Raw genomic sequence first — 12,321 nt, 5'->3', positions numbered from 1 at the left:
TAGAGAAATTGAAATGTTCGATTTTGATTTATGAATTAAACTCCATGTAAAAAATTATGACCTTCAATATCATTCTAGAGATGTTATATAATATAATGTTACTTGACCACACATGTCAATTCAATGATTCTTTCAATTATTATTCGAGAATTTTGTATTATTTCTCGAGTACCACATTTCTAAATTCGGAATGGTTGTGAATAAAAAATATTAAAAGTAATTATCTCCAACTCGGTACGCAGAAATTAAGTCTATGAATGTCCAATGTCCTCAGTTTAATTCTGATATCTATCGGAATGACGATTAGCCATCTCATATTACCGCCGTCCATCTTGGTAGTTTCAGTTACATTGTTTAAAAATTAGGAGCGATCGGATAATATTTAACGGTGAGTAATGTTAGCATTCTCGATGAATGTCTCGCGAGACCTGCACCTCTCGATGATTCTCAATTCTTCTTTTAATCCAGCTGATCTAGTGAACCCATCGTCGACGGTTCGCGGATGTCAAGAGAGAAAGTCAAGTGTCTGTAATATAAAAAAGGTGATACTCTAATCATGACCATGGATTACCCACCAAGCTGGTATTTCTTGGTGATTATTTCCGTGAGTATGGATATTTATTTTCAATTATTTCCCAAGCTAAACATCTTTTTTCCGATTCGCGTGATTTGTCGACGAAAGTTACATTTGAAAATGGACATTTCCAGTTTCTGCTCATCCCGGCCCAGACTGTAGAAATAAATCAGAAACTCATGAATTCACCGATTTCGCCACCGAGTGATCCACCATACTGGGAACACATCCTTCGGGAATATGTTTTCAAGACAATTTCGCCCCCGCCTCCTGCAAACAATGTTCTGTACAAGAGACTTCTAGAGGCGCCATTTTACAGTGGTCCAACTCCGGTGGACCAGAGCGGAGAAAATGTTATACTTTCCAGTGGGAATGTTTATTATTTACCGAGTGGACAATGGATCCTTTGTCAAGATACGTGCGTCAATTGCGAGATTTGTCTAGAACAGAGAAACCCCACGGTTAAGTGGATATTAAGGAGGATTAAACGCACGGTGGAATTTCATTCACCGAGGTGTGTGCACATTATCGTAAGGCATTAGAAGAATTTTCATTTGCATACTGTATTTTAATTGGAATAATTTATAATACCAGGTACGACCTGCAGTTAACGATAGTGCCCCAGGTGGACGAGAGTTTCCACATGAAGAATCTCTGGCCACGAACATACGTTTACGTGACATCCCAATCAGATCAGACAACGATCTTCCCCGCTACGCCAAATCATCAGGACAGGTGAGCAAGATCCTGATAATTATTGCTCCGATTTACTCATGACTTTGCCACCAGGTACGCGACATTGACAACCGAACGACCAATCCCGGAGACCGATCCTGGAAAGCCATGGAAAGGAGACCAGCAGAGAATCTCAGAAAATGAGATCACAGAGCGAGCAGAGGTCTCAGACGTGGAAACTGGGAAAAGGGATCTAGAGAAATTCCAACCAGTCCCAGGAATGCAACATCGAAATCAGTCCAGATACAATCATCGATTGTCGAGGAGAAACCGCCAACGGGTGCGACCTCCTGGTTACCCTGGACCCTTATCACTGTTCCATCCACCTTCGGGATTGTTCAACGTGACCGATAGGCTGAGATTAGATGAAGATCCAGGAAGTCCTCGTTTGATCCTGGGGACGGATCAGCATGGAGAAAAACAGCTGGTCCATATCGTCCCAGCTGGCCCTGGAGGAAAAAATGTGACCCGAAGTCATGAAGGCCCATCGACCAGCAATCCCTTATCACCATACGCACGTCACCATGTCCGACCGGGCAGGACCTTAAAGGAAATAGAGATCCAGCCAACTTACCAGAAAATATTGCGCAAGGTCATGAATTCCCTGACAGCACACAAAGATTCCATCGAGAAGTTCCTTTTGTTAGACAAGGTGGAGCCGAATTTGCTGAAGCCTGTTCGTAGTCCTTTCAAACCGAGCATGTACGCCACGGATCGTCCTGAAGACCCGAAAGAAAATCAGTCACCAGTGGGTTATCATCAGCCGAGTGATCCTAGACATCTTCCTGATTTTTATCCCGATACTCAGGATTTAAGGGAGCATCGTTACTACGAGGCGACCCAGAATGCTCCGATTTTGCACGGACATAAATCTGATGACGAGCAGGACGAAGGAACTCACGTGACTCACGGGGCTCAGAATTCGGAGCTGAAGAGGTCCAGGGATGCTGGGAATAAATCTGGGAACCTTATCGCGAGGGGAAGGAATGCAGTTAATGGTTTCTCTTCGGGATCAAGGCTGGAGAAGGATGTCAATGGGACGTTTGCAGGACTTCCTGGGGACTCTTCGGGTGCAGGGGGTCCTGGGAATAAAGATGAGGATCGTTATAAGGAGAGGTTTCCTGGTGGCCGAAGGCACATCGAGAATAATGGCCGCAAAAATACCGGGGCCAGGTCAGCCCCTCGTTCGTCCGAGAAATCGAGCAGAAGGCGCTACCAGGTTGTCACTGAAAAAACGGAGGAATTTAGCGGCCACTTTCAGAAATTAGACAGCTTATTTAACACGAACAAGACCGCGAATATCCCGGAGGCGGTGCTGAAAGAGATGGCGCGATCGGTTATTAATCGAGCGAAAAGCGTGCCGGGCTTTGAGACGGATGATGCCTCCAGTTCTGATAACGACTAACTCGTAGAAGCTCCAAGACGGCAGAAACCTTGATTCTAAAATAATGTTATCGACGATGTCGACATTTTTTTAAGAAGCAGGACTCTTCACTAAGCAGTCATCACGAGGGAATATAATGTATTATTAAGTCAGTCATCGTGAATGAATTTTCATTTAACCGAATAAGTCATGACGTTGATATAGTAATAAGGTGGACGAGATACGGACACGGATCAGAATTTCACTCCTCATGGGAATGGTGCGAGTGTCCCCTCCATGCATCATTTATGAAATGTAAAATCCATTACCTCCGTACAGTTTGACTTCTTCGAGGGGCATGCATTCATCCTCAAAATCTCTGAAATGTGAAATTCATTTTTCATTGACGTATGGCGGTAGCGTGAAATATGATAAGGATTTCTAAAGTGGCATTAAAAGTTTCAACTATAAAGATGCGGATACGCCATTACCTCTGGTATACCATCCTGAATCTTTTACGTTCCTTATCTCCCTATGCACATATAAGTGACATTTTATCAACTCAATAGTTACCAATAATTGTTATATAATCATTCCCAGAATAATTTACCGGCGATTGTTACATAATCATTCGCATACGATATAGAGTACTAAAACCCGAAGATCTTCTCATCCACCCGAGGGAAAGGAAATTAAACCGCACCCTTTCCGCCTCCCCATATCCAGCGCAGTTTACAGACAACTAGACGCATACAAGGTGATATCCACGTGGAGTAGAATTATGACAATCCCCGAACCACGTGTCAATAGACGGAACGTCGGCAAGATCTCCCGGGTGGAGGTTGTGGCCGGGGATGGGAACCACCCCATATCTAGTGAAGCAAAACTATTTTACAACCCCATATCTACTGAAGCAAAACTATTATACAACCCCAAATCTAATGAAGAAAAACTATTATACAACCTCATATCTAATGAAGAAAAACTATTATACAACCTCATATCTAATGAAGAAAAACTATTATACAACCCCATATCTAGTGAAGCAAAACTATTATACAACCCCTTATCATTTATCATTCGCTACCTATTTTCACAATAATCACGTTATTACGATTCTCGTGCGACCAAGACCCGAACACCCTTCAACCCAAGGGAAAGGAAATTAAACCGCACCCTTTCCACCCTCGTATCCAGCGCAGTTTCCAGACAACTAGACACACGAGGTGATATCTACACGGGGTAGAATTATGGCAATCCCAGAACCACGTGTCAATGGACGGAAGGTCGGCAAGGTATCGCGGGTGGAGGTTGTGGCCGGGGGGTGGGAACCACCCCGTATCTGGCGTGTGCACGTGGAGAATTTGCGGAGGCAGTGAAGGGTGTGTACCGGGGTACAGTTGAGAAGCAGAGGTAAGCCGGTGCTTATATTTAATTAAAGAGGATACGGGCTTGAGTGAGAGGGAGAGGGAGCGAGGGAAGGGGTGGCTCTGTGTTACTTGTCTAATTATCTCCCCCTCCGCCCACTCCTCCATCCCTGCCCTTCCTGGTGCCAGTCTTCCTCGCCGTCTCAGACGTTCCCTCTCCTTCTCTCTTATCCTATCTTCGAGCCCTTCCCTCGCACCCTCTCTTTCTCAACCTTTGTGCCCCTTCGAGGATCCACGGGGGAGGTCATCTCGTCAGCCGGGGTGCCTCGCCAATTGCGATTCGCACCGAGTACCTCGACGGCAAACTTTTTAATTAGATTAACCAACTTGGCTATTTGTTTATGGATCAACCTAAGGGGGTGCCCCCGAAAACGAAACACGATTGCCCGGCTTAACGGGAGTATTTATATCGGGGATGTACTTTAAAAAAAAAATGGCATTTAACGTGGCCACTGGACGAGCTGTCAAGTAGGTGTCACTCCCTAAAAGAAAGATGATACTGAACTAAACTTTGTACAGTTGCGATTTGTGAAGTTATTTTTAATATCTATAGTTCTGTCCCTAAAAGGGATGTAACTATTAGTTAATAAGTACACCCGTCCCTCAATTTAGGAGTATCCGTTCCACGTGGATTCGTTTTACGCGACTGAAAATCCCGCAAATAAAGTCTGTCAGTAAAAAAGAAAATAATATCGGAAGTAAAAGTTTCAAGATTTCTCACGAAGATCTGAAACAGAAAATATATACGTATTAATGTTGGGTCGATTCTAATAACGAGATGCAGTTATTAATTTGTGAGGGCAAATATATCCTGTTAATGAAAGATTTTCAATATTTTATAGCTGGTCACTTTGAGGGAAGTTATGTCCAAGTAAATTAGGTCCCTCTATTCCATCCCTGTGAATATCCACTCAAAACCTACTTCCACCGGCATTTAACCGTTTACTCTGGTAAAGAGTGTTTCCTTTCTAAGGCGGCACTTAATTATTACTCGAGAAGAATATTCGTCCTCGAGGAGTTCGTCTCCCAGGACTGGACGAGAATAATGAATCAAATCCAGTCGCCGAACTGGAGTCAAAGACGAAAGAGGAGGACGATGTGATTAATCGTTCCTCATATTAAAACGTACAGCCCGAGAGCAGTGCGTCTTATACCTCGAAATATTACGGGGGCAATATTAACCGGAAGTAAATCCAGGAAGCACGTTCCTCCGCCATATTACGATTTTGCTCGGCGACCTGACTCTTCAAACGACTCCCACGGTCGGCAGGAACTCGAAACCGACAAGGGAAAAGCAGGATAATAAATACAGAATGTACAAGAACCTCCCTCAGGATCTCCGGAACGGTTATTGCCCTTGAAAGCTGGAGAAAGAAAATTTATGAAAATATCCTAAGTACCAAGGACCCCGACCATTTAGGCGCCCTTGAAAATCTCCGATATTTCCGCATCCTTGGGATGAAATTTTTTTTTTTTTCCCCCCAAAGAAGCTTGCAATATTTCCTAGAAATTTAATTTCTTCCTCAAGAAGAAGAGTAGGATGATCTTGATCTGGATGATGAAAAATAGAAATGTCGACTCCTGGACATGAGATCCTTACCTAGTTGCAGGATCTCGCTCGCAGGGAACCGCCATTCCGGAAATCTCGAAGGAGCCTCGTGTAGCGACGAAGTCGTTCGCGAGGATTTAAATATCTGAAACTCGTGGGAGGTTTTCCACCCTCGAGTTCGGCATAAGCTCCGTTCGGAACTCCTCGAGGAAGGCTCGGTTCTTTCGCCGTCGTCTTCCCTTTGGGCTTCAAACATTCTCCCTCGATTCCATGTCGTAACCTTCGTTCTCGGCGCCAATCTCCTATCAGACGACTCGGCTCGCTCCTCCTGGTGTACCTTTAAAAGCTGAGCTTTTCCGCCCTTTGTGCCCTCCGCCACAGCCCTTAGACGCGTTGTCCGCTCCTCTCGACTTTGCGACGAGGTTCCTCGGATTTCCTGCCATTTTTATCGACGAACTTCCTGCCGAGGCACGAAAACATTATCGGGACTCGTGGTATAACCCGGAAGAGGAAACGGACATTTTTTTGCGGCGGCCCTTTTGTTGCGTCCTGCCTCTCTTCCATTCACCAATCATTTGGAAACCAGTAAAAAAACGATTCCATTTTTTGAGAATCGATTGCCTTTCATTTCATACGGAAAACAACAATGTAATTCGGTACCAAATGACGTTCGGCCTTAAAATTGTGATGGTTTTTCACTGATTTCCAGCGATTTCCTCTTGCGACTTCCGTGTAATTTAAATTATTAATTTATTTCACTATGACAACAACTTGCATGAACACATTGCTGGGACTCGTGATTACTCCGAAGGGAAGATAAGAAGGTTTTCTGCAGAGATGATGAACCCTTTCGTTGCTTCTTGCGTCTCCTCCCTGCAAGAAATCCCGAATAACATTGAAATTAATATATATGTACGTGCTAATTAAATTATTTAATAAGGAAACAAAATGGGGAAGGATTTTGGAACATCTAAGATTTTTCTTTCTTCCCATAAAACCGCATGTTTCAAAAGCTGAAGAGATGTCGGACCTCCGGGAGATTGACGTCGAGGCCGAAGATTACGACGTGGAATCGCGAGGGGATGTTCGAAGCCCGAATCGAGGGAGGAGGAATAAGGAACCCCCGAAAGAGTCGGAACAGGGCTTACCGAATTCACGAGTGAAAAACCACCCCCGCGTTTCGGATATTTAAATCCTCGCGAACGACTTCGGCACGCCATGGCGGCTCTTCGCGGGGGGTGCTCTTTCGCGAGATCAGGCTGCAAGGGGATGATAGAGATAGGAAAAGGGGGAGCAGGAGAGAGAGAGAACGTGATAAGGTAAAAGGGAAAAGACGGAAAAACGTGGAATCGTTGAAGCGTTATTCGTATTCTATCAGTCGAGACCACGAAGACGTACACGAAGAGGTTGTACGACCGAGGATTTTCGGGCTTCGATAATAGAAGTACCCAGTTGGAATAAATGTTAAAAACCACTCCTACGAGACTCCATTTTTATCCTCGTAATTCTTCCTGGATGTAATATACATTTTTAGAAGGTCTTCCGCGAGATGTTGCGTTCATCGGGTCGCCTGCAAACCAAGAAGTGTTATTTGTAAAGAAAAATAATAAAGAAACTCGGTAGCATTTCGTGCCAAATACATATATACGCGGTATATATCCCGCTTGTATACTGTTCTATAGGCGAGAAACGCTCACCTTGTCTTTATTTATTCAAGTCCAACTCATAAATCGGATAGGAAATGTTTCTCCTAAATTGGTAATTAAAATAACACAAGATGTACCCAGATCCTTCAGAGGGAAATCTTGTTCCGAGGTTCAAGCACTGAATTTTAATAATATGCAAATTAAAGTATCGAAAAATATTATCCACGGTTGAATTGTAAATTGAAATTATTTTTAGAATCTATGGGAACGTGTCGCGGTATATTCCGTAGGTAAAGTGAGATTATTTTTGCATGGGGATTCGAAGAAAGTCGTGCCCTATTTTCTCGCTTTTCCAAAGACCATAACTGTATCTCCTGGTCCAGGGTGGAGGGATCGAGGGATGAGTCGTATGTAAGCCACGTAAGGTCGTAGATCGCGATTCCCTGAGGCAGATCATGGAGCAGGTGCCATCAGATATGTTCGACGAACTTCTCTAGGCGGTCCATGTTCCGGGCACGGATCAAAAGTTCCCGGTAAACCGCTGTCCATCCTTGCATCGGTCCATTTCCAGCTCCTGCTCTCGTTGCTGGAGGCAGGAAGGAGATCACTTTGAAAGCTCGCCCGAGTTCTTATCGCGGCGAAAGCTCGGGTAAATCGAGAACGCCCTTTGACGGAGGCGTCCGACCGATCGAAGATCGAAGAGGCCAATCGAACCTTCCCCTCCCTTTATTTCGCCTCGTCCTGTTCGGCGGTTTTCCCGGTCCCTTTTCGCCCAATTTCTTCCTTTCCGCCCCCTTTGCGGCGCTCTTTCTGCTCCCTTTGCGCGTTTCTTCCGACTCCTCGTCGCGCCTTCGCCGATCCTCGATCGGCGCCACTTCCAGTCGTCTTATTATTATTCCCGCGGGAATATCGGGACTTCAAAGGCGCGCCCCTAACGAACTTCCCCGGCATCAGCGGGAAGAAAGCCCCCGGGATATCTTTCACCTCTCGGCGAGAAGTCGCGCTTAAAATTCCGAAAGACTCGCCCCAGGTCGACTTTGCGACTCCTATTTGTCGAGTGGCCTCTGCTCGCCAACCTGGCAGATTACGAAGGGGTGAAGTTTTCGGCCAGTAATGATTGAAGAACGGGGAAAAATGTACATAAAGTACAGGCGGAGTTATGACTTGGGGTCTTCCGGAACGGTGGAGATGGAACGAGAGAAGCTGCGATAACGAGTGGTACCTAAACTAGAGAATTACGTTAACTCATACAGCGCGATGTAATAATCGTGTCGGATTAATGTTTAACTAATTTCACCTACCGAGTTGATTCATATAAAAATTTCCACGGTACATCTTAGGTCATACTTTTAGAAGGAAAAAAGAAACAGAAACAGAGATCAAACGTTCGAGCGATCCAGTTCAGAACTAGCGCAATTAAGCGGCAAATTTTCTATACATAAATTCAAGTGGAATAAAGGCAGAAGTTACAAGGAAATATTATTTATATAACCCAAGCAGTAATTAATAATAAAACTCTTCCTTTTGAAGCGTAACTCAAATTGATGGAGAAACGTTCTAAGCGTTGCATTGTCTCAGGCTGCGTAATTTTCTCCTCGATTTCCCCGATCCACGTTAGCCCCTTTCCACGCCTTATCTCATAGCTAATTACCTTATCTCATCCCTAATTACCTTACCTCATACCTAATTACCCCGGGACTTCAAACGGCGGAGTATTCGTCGAAAGTTTGACGACACCCGCCGAGGCCCGGCCGACGAATGGGATCCCTAAGGAGATTGCGATCCCATCGGGACGTTTTCAATATCCTGTAAAAGGAATCGCAAAAATTCGGATATTAGTTCTCGGGTCAGATCGATCGGTAATCGTGTGTGAGGAGGTTAACGGGGAGGCAGAGTCGGGGTGGCCCGGGGTGGAGGCCTGCGCCTTTGAGGCCGTGCCAAAGAACATTCCATATGAAAATAAGGCAAATAAACTGCGTGCCTCAGACGTTCCCGTAATAGGAAACGAAATAGGATGTCGTTGCAGCGGCTTGTTTTTAGCCGGCGATCTCTCCCATGGGAAAATCGGGAGAAATTCCCGACCTTTTCTCGGCCCCTTTCCTCCAGGGCGAAGAGCCCGCCCGTTCGCGCGTTAAAGTCTCCGGCCCTTCGAGGAAACTTTCCTTATTTTACACGTTTCCAGGGCACGAAATGAACGGCCCTTCGCAGGAAAGGCAGAAAAGGCGAATGCTCGCTGACAGAGAGGGCCTTTTGAAGTTTGGAATAAGAAATGTGGTGGCTATGGGCGATACATACTATTTGAAATGCTGGCAGAGAGGCGGCCATCTTTCTCTGGCCAACGTTAACAGTGCTTGGGAAAATGGCGAAAAAATGCTCTTTAGGCGATCGTTAATTATTCTTCAACGATGATAAACATTTACATGATTTTCAGAAAGTGGGTTTCTCTAAAATCTCTTCGCTTCTTCTCTTTGATTAGGTATATATATATAACTGGGGACGTTATTTTAATTAATTAGGGGATTCTCTTCACGTTCGGGTGCGAACTATTTTTGCTGAGAAGTACGTGAAATTAATTTTTTAATTAGGGACCTGTAATTGGTAATATTTTCAATAACTAGGATTTCTTGTGCCGTGTTTGGGCATGCAAGTTTTTAGTGAATGATTTAAGAAATATGAGAGAGAGGGAGAATGATTGACAATGTACAGAATTATTGAAGATCTACTTCACTTCGAAATGACCTTTTCCTGGACATCCAGGGTGTTTGCAAAAATAGTTACGAGGAACATAATTTGTTTAACAGGGAAGTAGTAGAGAATGTGTCTTAGGTCAAGGTGGGAAAATCAATAACCGCGCTCAGGAAAATATCGAAAGTGTAACTATCTCCTCGACCAATCGTAAGGTGACAATTCAATGACAAAGGTAAATACACATTACAGGTGTATTGCTCCTTACGGTCGAGAAACATGAACACTCCTTAATTTAATTACTGGTAATAGTTATATATTACTGTAAGAGGAGAAAAGAAATAGAATATCGTCACGTTTGGACACTTCCAGCTAACTTGGCAACAATTCCATTAAACGAAGTAGTTTCTCGTTTTATCGGAAGTTTCTTTGTTCCTGTGGCGGGCATTCCGAGCCTTTGGACCGGATTCTGTGCCCTTTCCGCGATCCAAGAACACAAAATGAACGGCGCTGGATAGAAAAGAGGAAGAAGGAGTAAAGGTCTAGATGCTGACAAAAGTTGTTGCTTGACAAAAGTCCTCAGCTCTAACGGCAGCTTTGGAACCAACAATCGCGAAAGCGCTTTAACGCGTTTCCGTTCACTCGGCGAGCCTTTCATCGCCCTTTGTGGTCGACTTCTTGTTATAAATGGTTCCAACACTCTGTCCTACGGACTTTTAACATTTACCCTTAAATTGCCCCCAAAATGAACAAAAGTGGCGCTCTCAAATCCGCGGAAAAAAATATTAAAATAGATAAAGTGCTCGTTCAAATTTTCCTTCGATCTTGCACGACAATAATCAATCATTAAAAAAAAACTGTACATACCACTACACGCATTGAAAGAGAAACTCCTAACTCAACCAGGATTGTTAAATATTAATAATAATTAATTTTCATTCGCGTTATTCTTATTTCACTTTAAATGTCAAGAATTAACTGAGAGAATAACGTACCAACACTAATGAACACGTTTACACAGATCGAGTTAATACTGTATCACAAAACGAATGTAAATAGTAGTGAACTATAAAAAGAAAATGAAGAAAACCTTTGAATTTTTTGTTTAACATACAAATTCACGAGTATTATCACAAGTGCCATAAGAAGTTTCGCTTGGAAACCTGAATTGATAATTTGACAAAAATTCCGCCGTGCACTTTTTACAATTACAATTAGTAAATTGAGGGTAATAATGATTGCAAGGGGTGTTGAAAATTCCACGGAATAATTAGCTACAATCTCGTATTTGCCTGTTACGTTTTCAGTCGCGACAAAATGGGAAACAATAAGTCCGATCCGTCGATGTCCACTTTCCCAGGGGATGAACCAAGAGGACCCTCGAGTATCGGGATCGGCATTTTCATGGATATTCCCCGATATTTCGGGAAACATTTCCCGCGCTTATTCCAGGGATTTGACCCGAGTCTTTAGCGACGGATACGTCCCTCGGGATTATTCGTACGGATATCGGCATTCCGGGGGAACAGCGATTCGCACCACTTGGCGATGGCTGTACGAGTCGTCGTGGGGCTGAAAAAAAAAGGGGGAAAAAAATTGGAAAAAGAGCCGAACACGGATCAACTACATGTCCCGGACACGTTTCCGACCGGAAACGCGGAGGAATAAAATTTGGCAGCGTTTCAATGGACCGCGTGCTCCGCTCCGCCGCGCGTTTTTAATTAAACCTAACAAATACTTCATTTAAATGTGCCGCGGAAAATTAGGTCGCCGCGGTCGAATTCCACGTTCTCGGGGAGAAGATCTCGTTTCCGTCCAGCTATTTCGGTCCAAGTCCGACCTGGTGCTAATTGTCCCCGGATATTTTTTTTCAGCTTCACTCGCTCCGAGAGGAAATCGATTTCCGCTTAACGAATTTTCTACGGCGGCTTAATGGCGCGTGCCAATTAAGGGGATTAGTAGGTTGCAAAGTGCGTTTTAATCAAAGCTGGGTTGAAAGAGGAGGGAAATGTGGAGGAAATGCTTCCTTGCGGTTTTATTTGAAGTTTTATGGAGAAGTCAAGATGAAAATGGTTATGCGTTCCAAAATGGAATGCAGTGCGGAGGCTGGAATTTTCTGATTTCCTCTTTCATGGCGTTCATGATTCCAGGATAATGGTAAGTTTGAAAGAAATATCGAAGGTGAGTCTCGAAACTAGAAAAGGTTATCTAAGAATAGGCACAGAAACTTCTTGACCGCAATTTCCGTCCCAAAGATATGACGAATTAAGTTGCAAAGAGTAATGAATTTGCAGGAATCACGGTATAAGAAATAAAATATTTCCAGAAGTCCGCCATTTTGA

General features: G+C 44.0%; 2 protein-coding genes across 3 annotated transcripts in view; one reads left to right on the top strand and one right to left on the bottom strand.

Moving 5' to 3' along the window:
- Positions 1–476: 476 nt before the first annotated feature.
- On the top strand, positions 477–2,736 carry LOC105700501. The gene is made up of 4 exons (XM_012426370.2): positions 477–604; positions 709–1,088; positions 1,169–1,309; positions 1,364–2,736. Exons 1-4 carry the CDS (start codon positions 557–559, stop codon positions 2,712–2,714), a joined length of 1,920 nt encoding a protein of 639 aa, XP_012281793.1. The 5' UTR covers positions 477–556; the 3' UTR covers positions 2,715–2,736.
- Positions 2,737–4,285: 1,549 nt separating this feature from the next.
- Positions 4,286–12,321, bottom strand: part of LOC105700506 — an 85,600-nt gene continuing 77,564 nt past the window's right edge. The window contains exons 4-5 of one of the 2 annotated variants that reach the window (XM_012426376.2): positions 6,424–6,521; positions 4,286–6,108 (exon numbers count right to left, since the gene is read on the bottom strand). In XM_012426376.2, the coding sequence (XP_012281799.1) occupies positions 6,094–6,108; positions 6,424–6,521 (113 nt within the window). In that variant the 3' untranslated portion in view covers positions 4,286–6,093. The remainder of the gene's footprint in view (positions 6,109–6,423; positions 6,522–12,321) is intronic. The other variant, XM_012426375.2, reaches the window with a different exon arrangement.

Source organism: Orussus abietinus, unplaced genomic scaffold (genome assembly GCF_000612105.2).
Source record: "Orussus abietinus isolate OABI.00-Male unplaced genomic scaffold, Oabi_2.0 scaffold2, whole genome shotgun sequence".
Classification (NCBI taxonomy): domain Eukaryota; kingdom Metazoa; phylum Arthropoda; class Insecta; order Hymenoptera; family Orussidae; genus Orussus; species Orussus abietinus.
This window is presented reverse-complemented; position numbering and strand designations above follow the sequence as displayed.

Coding starts and splice junctions, on each gene's coding strand:
- LOC105700501 (XM_012426370.2), top strand. CDS start 557: ATGACCATGGATTACCCACCAAGCTGGTATTTCTTGGTGATTATTTCC. Junction 605..708: donor ATTTCTTGGTGATTATTTCC/GTGAGTATGGAT, acceptor GGACATTTCCAG/TTTCTGCTCATCCCGGCCCA. Junction 1,089..1,168: donor GTGGAATTTCATTCACCGAG/GTGTGTGCACAT, acceptor TTATAATACCAG/GTACGACCTGCAGTTAACGA.